The 21,153-nt window shown below is 46.9% G+C and overlaps 1 protein-coding gene across 7 annotated transcripts in view; it reads right to left on the bottom strand.

Moving 5' to 3' along the window:
* Window positions 1–21,153, bottom strand: part of GRAMD1A (GRAM domain containing 1A) — a 69,645-nt gene that overhangs the window by 24,243 nt on the left and 24,249 nt on the right. Inside the window, exon 1 of one of the 7 annotated variants that reach the window (XM_072426550.1) lies at window positions 18,650–19,890. The exons of 5 other annotated variants lie outside the window; for them this stretch is intronic. In XM_072426550.1, the coding sequence (XP_072282651.1) occupies window positions 18,650–18,657 (8 nt within the window). In that variant the 5' untranslated portion in view covers window positions 18,658–19,890. Of the gene's footprint in view, window positions 1–15,638; window positions 15,999–18,649; window positions 19,891–21,153 lie in introns of those variants that run through there. One more of the 7 variants, XM_072426551.1, reaches the window with a different exon arrangement.

The raw sequence follows: 21,153 nt of genomic DNA, 5'->3' as shown, positions 1-21,153 counted from the left end.
CACTAAAATCCCCCCCCCCCCCCCCCCCCCCCCCCAATACCAACTTACACACTGAAAGAGGACACTAAATAAAACAATTCACAGGACCCCCCCCCTATAAAAAATATAAAATACACCCAAAAAAATTAAAAAAATATAATAAGAATGACAAAGGGAGAAATAAAATACAACCTTACCCCCCTCCAAAACCCACAAATATAAAACTAAATAAGAAAGAACCCACAACTCACAGGGTTTTATTTATAAACTGGTGAATCTGACATTCACTGTACCATGGGATTGTTTCGGTGAATGTCAGATTCACCGCTTAATAAATAGATTCCCAAAACACACAGTAAAATGGAAAAAAATACAAAAAGTCCAATAAATCCCCTTATGAGACACATGAGACATTCATTGTGGTGAATCCTCCAAGTCCATGTGTTTCAATTGCAGTAATTGATTCTCCATAAGTGAATGTTTGAGGGAATGTCAGATTCAATGCTTTATAAACAAACAAAATACAAAATAAAAATGCAAACATCAGAATAACTAAAAACATAAAAAACACAAAATATAAAAAGGAAATAACCAGAAAACGTCGGATGATTAAGAATTCGCTTGGAATAAATTCCTCCACCCGCACACCTTCCCAGATCTAGGAGTCTGCCCGCTCAGGACGGGGCCCATTGTGTCCCCGGCCCTGCATTACCCCCCCTCCCCCCATCTGCTGTTTACATCTCGGCCCTCTCAATGACAGGTGACCCCTCATCCTTTTGGTGTCACCCGGCCTCCCTTTGTAGACCCTCATTGTGTGAATGATTGGCACAACAACTGCCAGGCCCTGCAAGGAGTCTGGGGGCCACAGCTGTTCCATTGGGGTCAATTTACCAAGCTGTTCACCCCCCCACCCGGATCACTAAAACTTTTTGTCTAATATTGAAAACAAATCCAAACCCAAAAATGGCAACTCAGCTGCCCCCAGGTGTAGAGGCCCCATTGGTGGGGCAAATAGTGCAAATCCGCCCCCCCCCCCTCCCCAACACACAGATTGGAGGGGAGGATGGGGGTGCAGGAAGCTTCCACTTCATATTTCCCCAGGACCCCATTGGTCTAAAATCTCTTTTCTTCTTCCTTTTTATACCAGGTGATCCTGCCAATAACACACTTCCTGTCCCTGGGTATCAGAACCACTAAAACCAGAAGACAGGACACATGAAGGGGGAGGGGATCTGTAGTTCTCAGGGATAAATGACACCAATGTAACGCATGAAAGTCAGCACAGGAAGTTATCAGCTCACAATATTTGTGGCAGGATCAACAGATTTACCAGATATTAAAAAAAGTCTTTCAATGTTCAATTTTGATCATTTCAGATTTGGGTTTAGAACTTTCGATTTGTTAAATATTCCACTGAAATCACTTTCCTATATGTGATCGATAAACCATTCCCTGGATCCTGCCAGAAATCCAGCGAGCGGGACCGCCTATTAGCAGTTACATTGTTCCCAGGAATACAGACCCCCCCCCCCTCCCCCATCCTGTGATAAATAGGGGGAGGTGTTTGTAGTCCAAATCAGGGTGACAACGCTTTTACTTTGTAGATACACCGAGCAGGTGTTGTCACCCTGGGGCAGTAAGTGTGTGAGCGCCCCCCATTGGGGTATTTCATGTTTCATTTTAGGTCTAGATCCCCTTTAGGGCTGTGTGAATCTCTCCCGGTTGGGTGAATTACGGCTGTGCGGGGTTAATCAGTAGCCAGGTATTGGCTGTTTGCGCTTTGATTGGTGTCACCTCGGTGTCACCATGACCTCAATCTGTGATAAATGAGGTGACAACAGCCGAGTCCTGCCATCGATCTGCTGACAAGACAAATATTTACACTGCTGGACAATTTGGGGAAAAGAATGGAAATCCGTCTTTAATGAACCGCACCGAAAATCACATGACCCGCGAAGAGCACCTGGGGACCTTTATTTTCCTCTGCTGCAGTTCAGTAACACTTACAGGTCTAGTCCCTCCCCCCTGCTCTGTGATTGGACAGTGAATAAGCAGCAGATTTCGCTTATTGGCCCGTAACTCTGTTCTCTCCTCCTATCAGCATGCACATGAGCATGGCACATCTGATTGGCTCCTTGTGCTGCTTCCTCTTCCACCTCCATGAGCTTTGCTGTACTGCCTGTGCTGTGCTGCAATAATTATAATCACATCCCAGCATCAGATAGAACCAAAAATGATCACATGACACAAGGGGCGGGGCTTATACAAAACTGGATCATCGCACAGGTGTTCCCAGGATATGCACATGTGCAGATAGGAAGGGGGGGGGCTTTCAGGGGGAGGGGCTACAAATGTTACATTGTAATTAACTTTATGCAAAAAAAAAAAAAAAGGGACCAGTGAATGGTTCCTAAAGATTCACCCATGGGAAATAAATAAATCAAAGTGCAGGGATGGTGATTTGTGTGGCAGGTGTGGGAGCAGCTGCCCCCCCCCCCATCCCCCCATACATAGTGACAGATGGCCTGAAAGGGAAAGTGATGCCAGCTGCAGTGACAACCAGCTCAGCACTGCCCCCGGTGGTCAGTCTTGGAAATGCCTCACCAAATTTTTGGATGTTTTTGGCAATGAAAGATAAGTCACTGGAGAGGAATGGAGGGGGGGGGAGCTGTGCACCCCCATAGAGATCTATAGGGTCACAAGGGTCAGGGGTGCATATTGGTGGGCCAATAGGCTTCACCAAAAATTGGCCCTGGACTATAATAGGAACACCGGACCCTCTGATAGAAAAGGGGGGAACGGGGGGATGATGGGCTTAGTAGTACCCTAGCAGATTGGTATCAGCCCCATAAATACCTTTTCAGGTTTCTCTTCTCCTCGGGGACACCGAGGGTCCATCTGAGTGACAACGAATGGAAAGTACAACAGAAACTCAGCATGGCCTACAGGAAACTCACCAACCCCTCCCCCTCCAGTCCCACCTGTCACTGCACAGGCCCCGCCCACAAGATGGACCAAACTACAACACTTCACAGAGATCCTTGTGATCTGTTCATTACTCCTTTTTCTATTGGACAGAGTCAGGGGGCGGGGTCAGCTGGTCAGGAGACCCCCCAAGGCTGCAGATAACAACAAGCCCCTAACCCAGCACAGATAACTAATTTTTTGGGAAATTTCCACTGGGAAGATTCATCAGTCATGTGGCTCTGCGATGCTCCCACGCTGCAGAACATGCGATCGATGCATTGCGCCCACTCACTGCTGCTTCACTGAGCTGAAGAATGGAGCCGCATTATGGCAGATTGTCCCCGATTCTTCCTGATCATCTCCGGGGTCCCTAAGATGCTGAAATAATTGGGGGGACACTGCAGGGAGATGGCCCACCCCTAACATTGACCCCGCCTACCCCAGGCTTTTAATGGTCATCACATCCAACGCGTTTCGGGACCAACCCTCCCCCTTCATCAGGGTTACTATGACATTTAACGATCAGATCCAATCAATAAATGGGGACAGCTGTTCCCAGGGGGAAATTCCCTCTCACTTCCTGCTGTGTCGTCAGGATAGGAAGTACAGGAAAATCTCCCTTGGGAATTTGAACAGCTTCTGACATTTCTCAGATTTGCGTAGCCGGTGGCCGTTTCCCAAGCAGCATTTTGATTTCAGTGTCAGGGGTCACCGGCATAACTCTCTCTGTGTCCCCCTGGGACCCCACTGACGTGTGTGTGTGTATATATAAAAATAGGAGCTGGGCCCGCATGGGGTGGGGGGGAGAAGCAGCAGGAAGCGGAGTCTGCTGGCGCGTTTCACTTTCAGATTTGTTTGCAGAAATGTAGATTTGAATATAAACAGAGACGGAGTCACCACCGGGGGCACCAAACACAGCTCAGGACGCAGGGTGACAACTCTACATTGACGTCTTTAAATTGTGCTTATGTGTTGTCACCCTATAAAATGGGAATCCCATGGAGCCCATATTCCTCCAAGCTGCATCAAATGAAACCACAATATATTCAAGTCTACATCTGTTCCACGTACAGCCCTCGCCCTGAAGGTTTAATGCACACACAGCGATCCGTAGCCTCAGGTCATGTGACCCGCGCCTTCCCCGCTCACCGTCGACGCGCCCTGCGGGCGTTTTGCATATTTGATTTGCTTTGCAAACATTCCAAAGTTATTTTTTCCTATAGAGAATCACCCCACACCTGACACCTGCGTGTATATTATTCTTGTCTATTTATAATGCAGTGAATCTGACATTCACTGGTGCAGAATCTTCCAGGTCCATGTATTTCAATGGCAGAGATTCTCCACCAAGGGTTTAGGTGACAACAGGGGGGTGAATAGGAAGACAGTTGTCACGCCATGGCAGGAAATACCTCTGGGTAGATAGGTGTGGTGATTGGGTCTTGTAGAAGCCGTCTGACCAATGGCTGTGAGGTTTGACCTGATTGGTTGATCTCAGATAAGGGCTCAGGGGTTACACAGCCCCCCATAGAATTGATCAGGATGGATTTGAGTCTCCTTCATCCACCATCAGCGTGCAGAAAGTGTTATCACCCGTCTCCGATTACTGTCATTTCCTCCGAGGTATAAATGTCCCCTCCGCCGGTTTAAAATATCATTTCCTCTGGAGGTGACAACTTTAGATTTGATTCATCCGCCAGCTGGAAATCTGAACCAGCTCCATATCATCATGTATCTATGTATAAATCTCAGCGGATGCTATGCGAGGAGGCGTTGAGGTGGCCATGCAAAACAATTGGCAATGTAACCCACCAATGCATGCAATGCGCTGACCTAATTCATGCATTACCAATGCATTGCCATAACACAATTTAGTAGAAAGGGCCCTGAAGCTCCATTGTAATGTATGGGTTAATTTTGGTGGTGATGGGGTTAGAACAGGATTTGATTGCTGCCTATGTCCCCATTGGGTGGATTACTCATTATTTCCTGTCCTGGTGACACTGCTGCTTTAGGATATATAATGCATGCATTAACACATGCATTGCCATAACACAATTTAGTAGCCAGGGCCCTAAAGCTCCATTCAAATATATGATGACCTAGGAAAAACCGGGGTTATTTTTGGGGGTGATGGGGTTAGAACAGGACTGTATTACTATGTCCCCATTGGGTGGATTACTCACTACTTCCTGTCCTAGTGACACCGCTGCTCAAAGATATAAAATTAATGCAAAGTTTGCCATAACTCAATTTAGTAGACAGGGCCCTAACACTCCATTCAAATATACAATGACCTAGGAAAAGCCTGGGTTATTTTTGGGGGTGATGGGGTTAGAACAGGACTGTATACCTATGTCCCCATTGGGTGGATTACTCAATACTTCCTGTCCTAGTGACAACCACGACACCAAGATATATAATTAATGCATCAAGGCATACATTGCCATAACACAATTTAGTAGACAGGGCCCTAAAGCTCCATTCAAATATATGATGATTAATTTTGGGGGTGATGGTATTAGAACAGGATAAGATTGCTATGTCCCCATTGGGTATATTACTAACTCCTTCCTGTCCTGGTGACACCCTCTGTTTTGAAAAGTGGACAGGGAAAAGTGAATAATAGATTCACATCTCATAATTCTGGCCCTAGGTGGGGGGCAGTAGTGCTTTTCAAGGGCATCCCACAGAGACTCTGGGAGCTGTCATGACGTTGGATTCAATTTTTGGAATGGGATTATTTGACCCTGGCTGTCTGGGGGTAAATCACAGAATTATTTTGCACTATATATAGGCCTGTGGTGTTTACATACAGCAGCTGGGAACCTCCCGCCATCAAAGGTCTTCCCATGAGATCAGAATCCTTGGATATACAGGAGTCAGGGAATAAAATGCTGTAATTGTGTCCTTTCCTAATAAAGAGAACCTGTCATTAACAAATATCATCCCAGACCTCCAGTAAGTGACTGTGTCTAGGCCGAGATGACGCCATCAGTCTGCTGCAGCCAGGAGGAAGCATTTCCTAAGGCTTTTTTGATACCGGTGATAAGGTTGTGGTGCTGTTAGCACTTTCTCTGGGAAGTCGGTACATGCAGCTTTTCCCTCCAGCAGCCCCATGGAGAATAAATGGGGGCAGCAGTACCGCTCATTGCCACCAGCTGTCAAATCTGCCCACCAGGATTGCATTGCAAATGACGAAGCAAGTTGCCTGCGCGGGGAGCCACGCGGGATCACTTAATCCCAAAGTAGGTCTGAACCTACCCTTATTGATCAGAAAGCAACATTAAATCTTTGTAGGAAAAGGTCACACAAATCACTGGTCGTTGATGAGCAAATGGTCACTGTGGGCACCACCAAATGCACAATTTCATATGTGCAACAATGCGATCACCTGACCGCAATGCAATCCTTTAACTTTGGTGCATCATGGGCGGCTGGCATATTTCTGTTCCGATTCCCTATCAGCAGACCTTGGAATCAGGCCGTGTCCCCACACACCTCCACCGTTCAGCGCCATCAATAATACAGACACTTTTTATTGCGTCTCCTCCTAGTGTCGCATGGATAGCCACACAAAGTGTAAAAACAATCTGTTCCCAGTGTCCGTAACCAAATCCCCCCGTCACAAAGGCGTATACAATGAGAGACGTCACAGGAGCACAGCGCACATCTTTAGCGTCGATCGGATCTTGAAACTCACACTCATCAACTATACATGACAAGCGGCTCAATGTATCTCACCCAACGGGTGACAGTTTTGGTACAAGCGTACTAAGATTTCTCACGAGACAGGTTCTGGACCACATTGATACCGGTGATGGACCTTTATTATAGTAAACATAGGAAGGAGCCATGGTTGTGGTCACCTGACCATCACACCAACCTATTTGGACCTCACACCAAATGAGTCCATGTGTCTCCAGTGAAGGGTTCTCATGCAAAGACATTATAGACGATCGTGCTCTTGAGATTCCCAGGTTGGTGAAGACCTTTTCTGTTCCACCATCAATGTGCCCTGTGGTACAAAGCCAACGCCAAGAAATGGGGTCACCAGCTTGGTGTGGAGGAACTCAAGTGTCCTGCACAGAGCCCTCACCTTAACCCTTGTGGTCACAGTTTGGTGAAGACCTTTTCTGTTCCACCATCACTGTGTCCTGGGGTACAAAGCCAATGCCATGAAATGGGGTCACCAGCTTGGTGTGGAGGAACTCAAATGTCCTGCAAAGAGCCCTTACCTTAACCTTTGTGTTCACAGTTTGGTGAAGACCTTTTCTGTTCCACCATGACTATGCCCTATGTACAAAGGCAACACCATAAAGAAATAGTATCACCAGGTTGGTGAGGAGGAACTTGAGTGACCTGAATAGAACCCTGACCATAACCCTTGTGGTCTCACTTGTGAAGACCCTTTTCTGTTCCACCATGACTGTGCCCCTGTGAAAGAAGCCAGCTCCATAAAGACATGGCTTGATGAGCTTGGTGAGGAGGAACTTCAGTGTCCTGCACAGAGCCCTGACCTCAACCCTACTGAACACTTTTTGGATGCTGATTGTGAGCCATCTCCAGCACCAGCTTCTGATTTCCCACAAATTTCCAAAGACACCCTTCAAAATCTTGGAGAACCTTCCGAGAGTTGAGGGTGTTCTTGTTGAAGCTCCCTATTGGTGTCCATGGTTATAGCATGGAATTTCCACCAAGCTTAAATAGGTGGAATGGTCCAGTGGCCACAAACTTTCTGGCTGTATATAAATAGGATTGGGATTGTGGCCATGGAGCTTGGGTCCTTTAAAAACTCAACTTAAGTTCAATGGAAGCTGCAACATCTGTGAAAAAGTACAATGTCTTTGCAGAAGTACAACAAGAAGACCTCAATTCTTGGCCAAACTTGGACATACATTGGCAATCCATTTACAGATGGCATTAAAGAGAACTATCCGGTACTTATGAGTATGGCAGATTATGAGACTCTTGTCCCTTTTTCCCATGCAACAGCACAAGGGCTCGGCTATTGGATGCTCAGGAGATGGAGGGGGATGGGGATGCACTGGGGATGGAGGCCATCTTTTGCCCCACTCAAGGCAATGTAATGCCCACTTGGCATTGTCCATTCTTTAGACTTTGTGCTCTTCTGGAACTTGGAAGATGCGTTAAGCAAATGTCAAATCATTTATTTATTAGCAGAGGAACCTCCAACAGAATGCCCTCCATTGACTCCATGGCCCCATTCCCACTGTCTAGAGCAGGTATTGCCGGATCTCCAAAACAAAAGGCCCCTTATATAACCTGCGCTGAATCCGGCCGGAGCTGGAAGGAATTATACTGACAAGAACAGCTCCGGGCTTGGCATAGATGGCTGAATCCCCATCTCTCTTAAAGAGAACCTGTAACCTCCCCGACACCTGCTCGCTACGAACCCTAAAAAGAAAAACTTCTCTTGTGCGCCCCTCAACTTCACCTACTGGGGTCCGCATTTTCCGATCAGATAACTAAGGCCTGACCGGTTATTCCCCATTCCTGCTTTAGTGGCCAGTTGGGGGCCCATTTTTGTATTTGGAACCCATGGTAACAGTAGGGCTGAATGTAGGGCATGAACCAGAAGAACAAAATGAGACACAGGGGATGCTAGGAATATAGTTTTGTTGCCATGCTGACATTTCACTGAAATCTGGACTTTTTGGTGACAACCATTGGAGTACATGGGAAAGGTGATATTAGGGGTTTTTAGATGTTTTTACAGGTAGGACTGACTTTAAATGACTTCTATGGGCTATGAAAACTCCTTGAGACATATTTTAGGAAAATGTCCATCTTACCCATTACAAAAACTTCAGCACAGGAGTGGTGGTCACATGACTTGTTGATAAAAGTTTTGCAGAAATCTTTTTCTGAAAATGGAGGCCAACAGGTTCTCCCCTCCTACAATGGTGTATCAACGCTGTATTTGGCCCTCTACAATCTAATATGAATGCTGCAGCCAGACTTATCCATGCTTCCTACCTACCTACCCACTTACCTACCCCATACACAGCCTTCCCACCTACCTACCTCATACACAGCCTTCCCACGTACCTACCCCATACACAGCCTTCCCACCTACCTACCCCATACACAGCCTTCCCACCCACCTACCCCATACAGAGCCTTCCCACCTACCTTCCCCATACCCAGCCTTCCCACCTACTTACCCCATACACAGCCTTCCCACCTACCTACCCCATACACAGCCTTCCCACCTACCTACCCCATANTACACAGCCTTCCCACCTACCTACCCCATACACAGCCTTCCCACCTACCTACCCCATACACAGCCTTCCCACCTACCTACCCTATACACAGCCTTCCCACCTACTTACCCCATACATACCATACTTCCCATCTACCCCATACACAACCTTCCTACCTACCTACCTACCTACCCCATACACAGCCTTCCTACCTACGTACCCCATACCCATCCTTCCACCACTCCTCTTTTGCTGCCTCTTTTTGTATTTCTCCCCATTGGCTTCCATTTCACCTATAATCAAATTCATCTCTTGTGCTTCACTTAAAATCCCTCCAAAGATCTTGTCCCACATTCCTTTCTGAAAGAAAAATACCCCCCTAGCCGCTCTCTCCGCTCCTCCAATGACCTACTAATGACTTCCTCACTCATAACCTCATCACACGCAGGGCTCCAAGATTTTTCTAGATCTGCCCCCACTCTCTGGAATGGTTTCCTCGTCCTTTTCAGCTTGCTCCTACTTTCTGCTCAATATAAGACCCCTAAAACCCAACGCTTGACCCTCACCTACCTGTCTTCTTCTGTCTCTTAAACCCTCACTACTCACCCACTATTCTTTATCCCCCCTTCTATTGTGTGTTACTTCCCCCACCTCCTTCTTTGGGTCAGGGTCCTCTCCACCTCCTGTGTCACTGGCTGTATCTGTCTGTCATTTGCAACCCCTAATAAATGTACAGCGCTGCGTAATATGTTGGCGCTATATAAATCATGTTTCTAAATTTGTAGATCACTGTTGCTGGAAATGATCATGAAAGAACACTTCCAGCAATAGATGAAAGATCAAGCGATGATCTCTTCTATGGAGAGAGGAGGACGAGTGTGCAGCACCCTGTTGTTTCCCCCCAATAGGAATAAATAGCGGTCGTTCCCTATTGGCTGTTCATCCCTATTGGGCCTCTGTACACACAGATTTTCACCTCCGTCCCAGGCAACAATCATCTGATGTGTGTGTGCAGTCTTAGACTCCACTTTGGGATGAGTTTGCATTGCAGGATGAGCTTTTGCTGCATTTGATGGCATGCGTTGGAGCAGTGCTGCATTCAAATGCAAAATTGGATAACAGTGCCCAGTGCCAAATGAGTCCTAAAGTTGTGTTCTTTTTTTAAGCCATCTATTTGCTATAAGGAAAAATTATCAAATTGATCAAAAATCAATCAAAAATGTGCTTTTCCATACGCTCGATTTTTGGGTAGAATGTTGACCGTAAATCGATCCGGCATGTCAGGGGATTTGGATTGAACCATTAGATGGAAACCAAGTACTGTGATCGCTATTCATCCGTTGTATACAATGTTTCACTTTTGATGAAATTAATGGTTATACAGATTGAATATAATACAATGGGGGTGGCACGGTGGCATGGTAGCTCAGTGGTTAGCACTCCGGCCTTTGCATTGCTAGTTCTCAGGTTCAAATCTCGGCCAGGACACTATCTGCATGGAGTTTGCAGGTCATGTCTGTGTGGGTTTTCTCTGGGTACTCCGGTTTCTTCCCACAATCCAAAACCTGCAGTTAGGTTAATTGGCTTTCCCCCAAAATTGACCTTAGGCTATATTAATGACATATGACTATAGTAGGGACATTAGATTGTGGGCTCCTTTTAGGGACAGCTAGTCACATGACCATGGACTTTGTACAGCGCTGCGTAATATGTCGTCGCTTTATAAATACTGTGTAATAATACAAGTAGATGGCATATTGATTGAGTCCAATGCGATGGATCAATTTGTAGGCCACTGGGAGAAATTCCCGTGACACATATTTGGATCGGGGACGCGGTGCCAAACCACCTTTCACTTTCTCAACCCGAAACACCAGGAATGATGCCGGATATGATCCACCTCTATGATTCCGAAAACCCTCGGCCCGACTAGACACTCAGCATCTCCTTTTTCCTGTCGGCCGGCCGGCAAAAACAGGACGTAGAATTGGCAGGGGCCGCGTTTGGCTCGGATCGGAGGAAGGAGGGAGCAGAGAGAATGAAAAGCCAGCGAGCAGGAAGGACGAGGATTGTGCTGGGGAAATGGGGCAGAGAATGGCTGATGGCAGGGAGCATTGATGGCACTTGGGGGAGGGCAAAATGCCACCCTTAATCAATACCCAGAGACAGGCGGATAGGGGGGGAATGGCGACGTTCGATGACACCATCACCTGCTTGGAAACTGCACGGTTGGTGAAATGAAGCCGCTTCCCGTGCGATCAATCAAAGCCGGACAGAAAAGAGCCGGGAAAGTCAGCAACATTCCGTCCCTTGCATACCAATTCCCGGCACAATTGTCAATACTCAAAGGGGGGCTTGGCAGATTTGTTTTAAAGGGGACGCTGACTCCTTCTCATCTGCAAATGTGAACCTGAATCGGTGACAACGTGTTTGCTAAGCTTTAGTTGCACATGGAGCAGGCCGGGGTGATGTGTGTTGGATTGGCCACTGATCTCTATAAGTGACAACGCTGGGGAATTGTTGGGAGAGTTGTCACCCCGATGTACAGAATGCCCGGGGCTTCATAACACCCCCCTCCTCGCCGTGTGCGTCTCATCTATAACACCCCCTATAGTATCAGCATTCTGCAGAACGTATATTGTAATCATGAATTTATTTTCCGTTGCTGAGCAGCCCAGCAGGAATTTTAATCGCCCCGAGCAGTGATAAAGCCAGGAAGAGATTCAATAAGAGGAATGTACAATGGGGGGGTCTGGTATAAAGACCGGGGCTGTGTACAGAGCAATCAGCATTGGTGATATAAGGGAATTACTGCTTATATGGGGGGGGAATAATGAGAGATGGGGCGAAGGGGTAAAAATGTTACAAAAAGAAAAGAGGGGAGAGGGAGAATGAGAGAAATGAAGAAAAAGAGGGGGCAAAACAAGGAGGACAGAGCAGGGAGAATAGAAGAAAAAGAGAGAGAGCAATGGGTGAATGAGGGGGGAAAGGAAGATGAAGATGGGGCAAAAACAAAAAGAAGGGGGGAATGAAAGAGATAGAAAGATAGAAAGCGGGAGAACAAGGGTGAGAGAGAGAAATGGGGGGAATAAGAAACAAGGGGGGGTGAAAGCAACAGAAATAGGGGGAGATAATTTGGGCAATACAAGGGACCCCCAAGGAGGGCAGAATGGGGGAGAGAGATAGGGGGAGAACAAGGGAGACAGATGGGTTAAAGGGGTGGGGGGTGAGATATGGGGGGGTCGCATTGTATGTTACAGCCAGTTAGCACCAATTCTGGGGTCTCACATTTTCTCTCCCCACCCACAGCTGGCATTTGGGGGCTTTTCTCACTTTAGATGAACAAATATTTGGGTGCCATGTTTGTCCTGATACCATTACCCCCGCCAGGCCCTGTACCCCCTGCTGGGGTAGTTGGGTGTCATTGCAGCTCATGGTTATCACAATATGGTCATAATGGGCCAACATTTCCCACAGTCAGGAGCCCAGCTGTGTGTACATTGTCCCTAACCAAACACAATCTGCTGTCTGCGTGTCCCCTCCATTGTATCCCCTATTGTCCCCTCCATTATCCCCTCTATTATCCCCTCCAGCGCCCCCTCCATCGCCCCCTTCTTTGTATCCCCCATTGTCCCCTCCATCATCCCCTCCATCATCCCCTCCATCTTCACCTCCATCGTCCCCTCCATCTTCCCCTCCATTGTCCTCCATCTTCCCCTCCATCGCCCCATCCATCTCGGCTCCCTTTAATTGGGCTTTGTTTTCTCGGTCCTTTGGATCACATTGGCCGTCCACCATGCTGGGGATTTTCTCTGTTTGTTCTGTTTAATATCTCATTGATACCAAGGGCAAAAAAAAGAAAACCTTTGTTGATCCTGCCAGAAATCTACTGAGATTATGTCTTCCTGTATTGGACACTTATCAGTTAGATTGTTTCCAGTTCTGTGTATAAACTACAGAACACCTTCCCCATATTATACTTCTATATCCTAACATACTTCCTGTCTAAGGGTGACAACGCTGCTCCTCTGTGCAGTACATAGAGTGAGTGTTGTCATCATAAGCCAGGAAGTGTTTTCTGGCAGGATCACCAGCTGAAAAGAAAATCCTGAAAAGAGAAAACTAATGAAGCCATAACATCCTATAGGAGTCTGCAATCTAGGATTGTGAATGGTGCTTGGACAGACAGGCACTATGATGTGTCATCTGCCAGCGCCATGATTATTAATTCTGGGTATGGGGGAGCATCTCACCTACCCCCCTAACCCCCCATCCCCCCTACACCTACCCACAACACAGAGCTTGGTGCATAAACAGCCAATCCCCTGGCCCAAACACAGTCACATGGTACAGTTTCACCATTCCTCCTATCCCAGTAAACCTATGCACCCCTTTCTTGTCCTAGGAGCTTGCAATCCTGGTCATAGCAAAAATACCCCAACATGGGCTCCAGAAATCTCTTTCTTTACGATACAACAATTTTCTCGGTCCAGTTATTTTTAACTGCTTAGTGGACCGATAAATCTATTAAATGCTCAGAGCCGGACGAGGCCTCCAGAACTGCTGAGCTATCGGTTATCAGGTTATCCATTATCCGAGGGATCAACGCCAAAATATTTCTTTCCCAATAGACGAGTCACGGGACACAACAGTGGTCAGGTTTTGTCCTCTGTGTCCCCTCTGGGGAGATTTTCCTTTACTTCCTGTCTCAGAGATTCAACAGGAAGTGAAAAGGCGTAGATAGTGTCCCCAACAGAAATTTCCCCAACACTTCCTGCCCTGACAGCGGTAACATATAATTCACTTTCCCTTTCAGTGGAAATGATAATCAGACCTACAAAATGTACTTGAGCGATCCTCTAAAAAAAAAAGTTAAAGGATGTCAAGATAATCCAGAATCAATGTTGGGTTTTATATAAACTCAGACAACCACTGATCCTAAAAAATAAAACAAAAAATACATACTAAGCCCAGAAGTCATGCCGAGTACTTTTCTCTGCCACTAGATGTCCTCAGAGCCCAGATTGTCTTGGACACGCCCCTAGCCTGTGATTGGATGAGAGAAGCAGTCTGGTAAGCAGGGGAGGTGCAAAGAGTGGTACTACATAAAGGCCTCAGACCTTGCTCAGCCAATATGGAATAAAGTCAGTTCTGCATAGGGGCCCCCAAGTCAGTTCTGCACAGGGGCCCACTCTTGATTATGTCTACCTCTACTTATGAGCTCACTTTCCCATCACTCTGCTCTATCCTCCTATCAGCAGGCTTCTTGGTAACTGATTGGCTCCTTGTGCTGCCTCCCGAATCTGCCCAGAGTTTGGCATTAAACATACAGAATGATGATTTGAGGGCAATAAATCCCCAAAACTCACGGCAATGCTCCTTTTCCTGACCCCTTACCCGTACGTTTTAGCTCCACAGAATATTTTACTTCCTGTCCAATTCCTGGACAGAATATTTTGCTTAGTTTTGCAAATCCCTCCAACATTTCACACCTCACTTAGTAGCAGCTATTTGTAGACTCAGCAGCCCTGCAACAAGCGTCCGGTCAGCAACTTGTCTGCAGATAACGACAATCAAAGTGGGGGAGGGGTGCAGGCAGGAAAAAATCTGGGATCATCAGAACCAACAAGTCCCAAATGGATCAGCCATAGAGGGGTGTTTTGGTTCCTGGAATGACGCGATTCTCCAGCATGCTGGTTGGTTTCTTTTCACGCTGTTCAGACATTGTCTGCTCTGTGATTGGAGGAGTAACGTATCATGTGATGCCTAAAACAAGATGCTGCGGGAGATCGAGTGCGATGAGAAGACACAAAAAACTGCGGCCAAACACAGACCCAAACCACCTGTACAAATGAGGAACCATGTGACCAGGAATAGGGAAACAATGTAACAAAACCAGCATAAGAGACGCCCATATATGGGAGCTCACACGTTTCAGATGGACGTCCCCTGCGGAGTTAACCACCCCACATTTTCAACCAATAGAAATCCAGGAGCTTTCAATAAATGGCCTATGGAAGCGGTTTGGGCAGCCAGTGGCTGTGAGATACTGCACAATACACTTCGAAAACACAACTTAACCGAACGCCTGTCCAAAGGGGGATTTTAAGGGCTTCAATAACCAGGATTTGGGGGGAGGCTGGGGATTGGTTGACTGTGTTAGGACCGCCTATGAAGACTAAAACGCCAATCACATGTGCGTGCCAAACTGACAATATGCAGGGCAATTTAATCAGTCGTTAAATTGCTCAACCTTGAGGAAATAAACCGACCAATCAAAAAAATCCAACAGATATTTTTGTATCTTTTTCGATTCCACATTCACCATCGAATGGCGAATTTGGGTGAATGTTGACTTGAAATTGCAATTGATTAAATGCTAGTGATTGGAAGTTTTTGGTAGTTCTGATGGTCATGGTGAACATTGACATGGGTAAGGCTGGTTTTGGCGCGTGTACTCACATGATAGGGCACAGACGATGATGGAACCTGTTCTTCTATGACAAGTCTCCTCTTGCTGAGCGGCCCGGTGATGAGATTCTGACTCACACTTTTGCTTTCACCTTCTCGTAAGCGCTCGCCGCTCCCATCGCTGATCCCCTCGCCTGTCTGATGGAGGATGGTGGAGTCTCTTCCCCTCCTCCACCCGATCTGGGTCTGATCTCTGCCCTCTATAGGCTGAGCTGCTCCCCACCAACCTCCAGCATTTCCCTGCTGATCACTTTCACCAGAAAGGCTCCGATGTCGCTCTGCTACCGGCCAGCTGCTGATAACGGCTGACAAGAGATAACGAAACATTAACCAGCACTGGCACTGAAGATTTGGGTGGCCCCACCTGTGGGTGTCACAGCCCCTCCTGCCATCCCTCCACGGGAAAAAGAAAGGGAAAACCCATCAGGGATGGTGAGGGCCCCTCATATTGGGCATGGAGAGGAGGGCAGGGCAGCACTGGGTGGCATATTATGTCTGGAAGCAGCCAAATGTATTGGCAAAAAGAGAGAGTAGAAAGAGGACGCATCGGTGCGCTGCTACTCCTTCAACCACCAATCAGCAGGCTGGGGGTGTGTCCCAGACCAAGCTGTGCTGCTGTTGCTGCAGTGGAGGTCAGGGAATTGAATGAGGGTAAGGTGAATGTTATTTTTAGAATTCCTCCAGTTCCAAAATGAAGGATTACCTATTCACATTGATCCTACCGAGAGGGTGGGGGAGGTCTGCCCATCCCCCTACCATTGCCTGTACAGCACTTCCTATAAAGGTGTCAGCACTTCCTGTATCAGTGGTAGGTGTCACCGAGAGGGGAAGTGAGGAGACTTTCTTAAGCACAGCTTTCAAAACCCCAAAATTATTACCCTCCACTAATCTATCCTCAACTGGAAGACAATTGTGTGCCTAAAGTGCGCCATTTACTACAAAGAGACCGTCAGAGACTGCAGGCATAGTACAGGAGACGGTCAGAGACTGCAGACATAGTACAGGAGACAGTCAGAGACTGCAGACATTGTACAGGAGACGGTCAGAGACTGCAGACATTGTACAGGAGACAGTCAGAGACTGCAGACATTGTACAGGAGACGGTCAGAGACTGCAGACATAGGACAGGAGATGGTCAGAGACTGCAGGCATAGTACAGGAGACGGTCAGAGACTGCAGACATAGGACAGGAGATGGTCAGAGACTGCAGGTATACTAGAGGAGATGTTCACACAGACCACTGTTTGCAGGGGCCCCAAGAGCCACACAGTAATTGCCACCAGGGTCCTTCACATAACACAATCACTACAAAACCCTTTGAGCCGACTCACTTTCGGTGCCACTCACTAAACTTTTCCAGCTTGGCCGGGAAATGTTGCTTTCCTTAACATATGGGCAGAAAGAAGGAAATGACAAGGACCTTGCACATCATTTCCTTGTTACCAAACAAAAAAAAAGAATCCAAACAGATAAAGAAAAAAAAGAAAGTCTGATTGTTTGGCTGTGGAGGTCTGGAACATTGGGGGAATGTTTGTGTTGGGGGAATAAACACTGCGTGAAAGATTTTATAAATAGAAAAAGCCAAATAAAAAAAGACAAAAAACTAACCAAAAAATAAACGCTGGAAGTATAAACAAAAAAGACACCACAAATAAAAAATGGGTACAATAGCCCCCCACCCCCTGAGACAACTGACCCCAATTGCACCATGCGGTGCCTCCTTATATGCTCATCACATGGTATCCAAAGCCTGAACTTGTTAATTAGTTTTTCACAGAGTGTGAAAGTGCTAAACCCCCCTTCTGATTTTTATTGCTGTCTGAGTCACTTCACATTTCCACACATTGTATCCCTCTCTTCTTCTGTGTAATTACTCCCTGTGCTGGCCCAGCTCCTCTCCCCTCTACTCTCCCTTTATGGGGGAATAGTTAAGGAAAAAACTACAGAGCCTACCTACATCACATCCAAGATGGCAGCCAACATTATGGAGGCTTTTACTGGTAAATACGCATCCCTAGATCAGCCCGGGAGGAGGAAATAGGGATTTGGTGTATAAAGAGGACCTGTCTGTGAACATGAGACAATAGAGCTTGTGGTGTCTCTATTCCTTAGATGTGAATCTGATCATTAAAATCCCCACCAACCACCATTCCATATCCTTTCTCCTATTGTATATTACTTCCCACCTCTTAGATTGTAAGCTCTTCAGGGCAGGGTCCTCTCCTCCTCCTGTGTCACTGTCTGTCATTTGCAACCCCTATTTAATGTACAGCGCTGCGTAATATGTTGGCGCTATATAAATCCTGTTTAATAATATTTAAAATATTTCAATACCTTTTTATTTTTGACGATCTATATCCAGGCATTTCCTGCCGAGGGGTGACAATGCCGCGTTGTCACCCTGCCACATGCACTGCGATTGGAGACTGCAAACTGCCCCACTGACATATATTGAGTAAGCATGTTCCATGTTGTCACAGGAAGCCAGTGAGAAGCAATGGTGTGCATCCAAGCGAATGCATGTGGACAGGAAATGTCTGCAAAGAAATGAAAGAGAATCAGCAGCAGATGCAAAAAAAATTGGTAAAATTGGGGAGCAAAAAAAGAGAAGATGACATGCGTCAAGATGCGTTACACCTGAGCAGATTGAGATCTGCGCCCCCTCCCTCCTCTGGCCACAGATTTGGGCTTCCCAGGAAATCATGTAACAAATTTGGCTACATTGTCAGTTCATCCTGTGTGTGTCCCCCCCTTTGCCACGTTTCAGCCTGCAACAATTGCAACATTGTATCCCAAAACACACAGCACACGTGTGCCCCTCTGTGACCCCACCACCATCATCATCATCATCATCACACCATCACCTCCCACAGCCGCTGCCATTCCTGCGACAGCCAAAATATGAAAAAACCCAAATGGCCAATTGCAAGGGATGTGTACCGGGGAGGGGGTCACCATAACATAAATGTAAAATAAAAAAAGGGGGAGGGCCCGGCACTCACTCAATCATAATCGTGACCTCCGCGTTTCCCAGACCAGCCCACGCTTTTTCAGGCTAACATCCACGACCGGCCGTCCTCCTGCCGGGTCTGTGCGTTCTAGTTGCGCCGTTCCTTTCGCCACTCATGTCTTGGATTTGGGGTTCCTTTTTTCGCCCATGAAAGCCGGGTGCCGTGGGAATTATTTGGCAGGGTTTGTCGTTGTTTCTGCCGCCCGGTCTTTGTGAGGTTACATGTGCTTGATGCGTGCGTCTTTGCAGGCGATGGCGTTAAATGCGTTTCGCTGCTCCCGTCCCCATGATGTCTTCGTTTTCCTTCCCCCTCCGGCCTTTGTATGAAGGCTTCCCTATTCCCGGCTTGTATGGATTTCTCCAACATCCAAGCTTTCGGAAATTTGACACTCGACCTTCCTCTTCTCTCCCCCTCCCTCCTTCACTGCTGGTGTCTCATCGCTTCTCTCCTCCCCCTTTTTTCTCTAAAAGGAGAGGGGAAATGAAGAAAAAACGAAAAAACAAAAAGGTTCCATGCAACAGGCAGCAGCTGTCACAGCCCCCTTCGGCAGCACAGCCAGGGTCCCTGGGATATTACGTCTTGGTAGGCAGGAGGGGGGCGTATTCCTGGGATGCCGCAGTCAAATTTGCCTTGCGAAATGTCTCTGGCCTTGCTGCGAAACATTTCGATTGCCGCCTGCGATACTTTTTTTTTTTTTTGCGCAAACAGGTAATGAAACAGGAAAAAGCTATTTTTGAAAAAGCAGAACTTGAATGAATAAAACGCGATTTTAAGATAACGACCTAGCAGCTGTGGATGACACAAAAAAGGTTTTTTTTTTTTTTTTGCATCTCGGCCTTTCTGCAGCCCTTCGGGGTCACCGTCATCGATCTGCTGGTGACAACAGGGGTCCATGGTTGCACGATTTGTGTCGGCATGGCTGGATTTGGATGTAGATGCGCAAAATGTTGCAATTGTATGGGTGTCCTGTGATATCATTTAGGGAACACTTTTTAGCGGGGTGCACCGCCCGGCACTTTTCAGTAACCACCCGGCTGTTTTTGGGTGATAACTGAAGAATTGGGTCACAACTTATGGCGGCCACCTACCTACAGCTTCTTCCCATCCAGCTTGAAAAACAATCTGGGTTGAACACTGTAGGATATACCTGACATCACCAAATGACCCCCTACTAATTGGAACGTTTGTAATCCCCTAAATAGAACTCAGCTCCATACAATTGATACACCAGTGTTTGCCAACCAGGGTTCCTTTTATCATTATTATTATTATTATTAATAAACATATTGTGTGTACAATATCTACGAACGATCGTGTCGTTAACTCTATGTGCAGGATCGGTGCTATACGATCGTTCATATATATCGTGCATGAACGTTCATCGTTCGTTTTCCAACGATAATAATTGGAAGTGTGTATGTAGCTTTAGAGTGATCGATCATTAACCTGATTCTGCAACAACCGACCAGTATGGTACGTATGGCCACCATAAGTCTCCACCATAGGTGACAATGCTGGAGCACAAGAACTCTCAGCGTTCATTGCACCAAAGCAAACACATTTTTGAAATACGTGAACATGTTGAAGATTATATGAGAGTGCAATGATTGGGATTTACAGATATTGTAAGCAGAAAAGGTGATAATGAACAGAGATATACCAAGATCACAACTGTCCCTCTTCTTTTTCCCTCACTGCCTAAGAAATGTGACATCCTAATCGCTCAGGTGAGAATGGGTGCCAGGGGTTTCTGGGGCAATGGGGCAATGATAATAAGTTTATATATACTTGCAAGTGTTCAAAGCACAAATGATCAGAGTGCAATCATGCCAATGTGGCTACACACATCACACGTGTGTCTGTAGGCCCCTCCGCATGCTCTTGTAGCTCATGGTACAGAGTGCTGGGATTGATTTTCCTTGGCCCGGCTTACTTCCCTTGAGGTTTGTTGACCTCGCTTCACTCCTCTTGTCTCCACCAAAGACAATCAATAGGAATTTACGCATCAGGAAAAAGATTGTCTGAGTAGGACATGCAAATTACTCATCTAATGTCTGGATCCAGTGCATGGTGGGAGCCCCTTATAATGGGCACAGCAGGTGTACAGTCCAAGGAACTGGGGGCAGGGTTGGTAGGAAGCCCTCATTTTGGGCAAAGCAGGTGAACAGACCCAGGAACCCAGCATGTGGGTTGGTAGGATTCCCTCATAGGAGATGATTGGGGCTCCTCATATTGGCAACAGTAGGTGTACAGTCCAATGAACTCGGTTCAGGGTTGGTAGGAGCACCTCAAAATGGGCACAGCTAGTGTACAGACCCAGGAACCTGGCACAGAGTTGGTAGTAGCCCCTCATAATGGGTACAGCTGGTGTACAGACCCAGGAACTTGGCACAGAGTTGGTAGGAGCCCCTTATAATGGGTACAGCTGGTGTACAGACCAAGGAACTTGGCACAGAGTTGGTAGTAGCCCCTCATAATGGGTACAGCTGGTGTAC

This window comes from Pyxicephalus adspersus, chromosome 11, assembly GCF_032062135.1.
Source record: "Pyxicephalus adspersus chromosome 11, UCB_Pads_2.0, whole genome shotgun sequence".
Lineage (NCBI taxonomy): Eukaryota > Metazoa > Chordata > Amphibia > Anura > Pyxicephalidae > Pyxicephalus > Pyxicephalus adspersus.
Note: the sequence above shows the minus strand (reverse complement) of the source record. Positions and strands in the feature narration are given on the sequence as shown.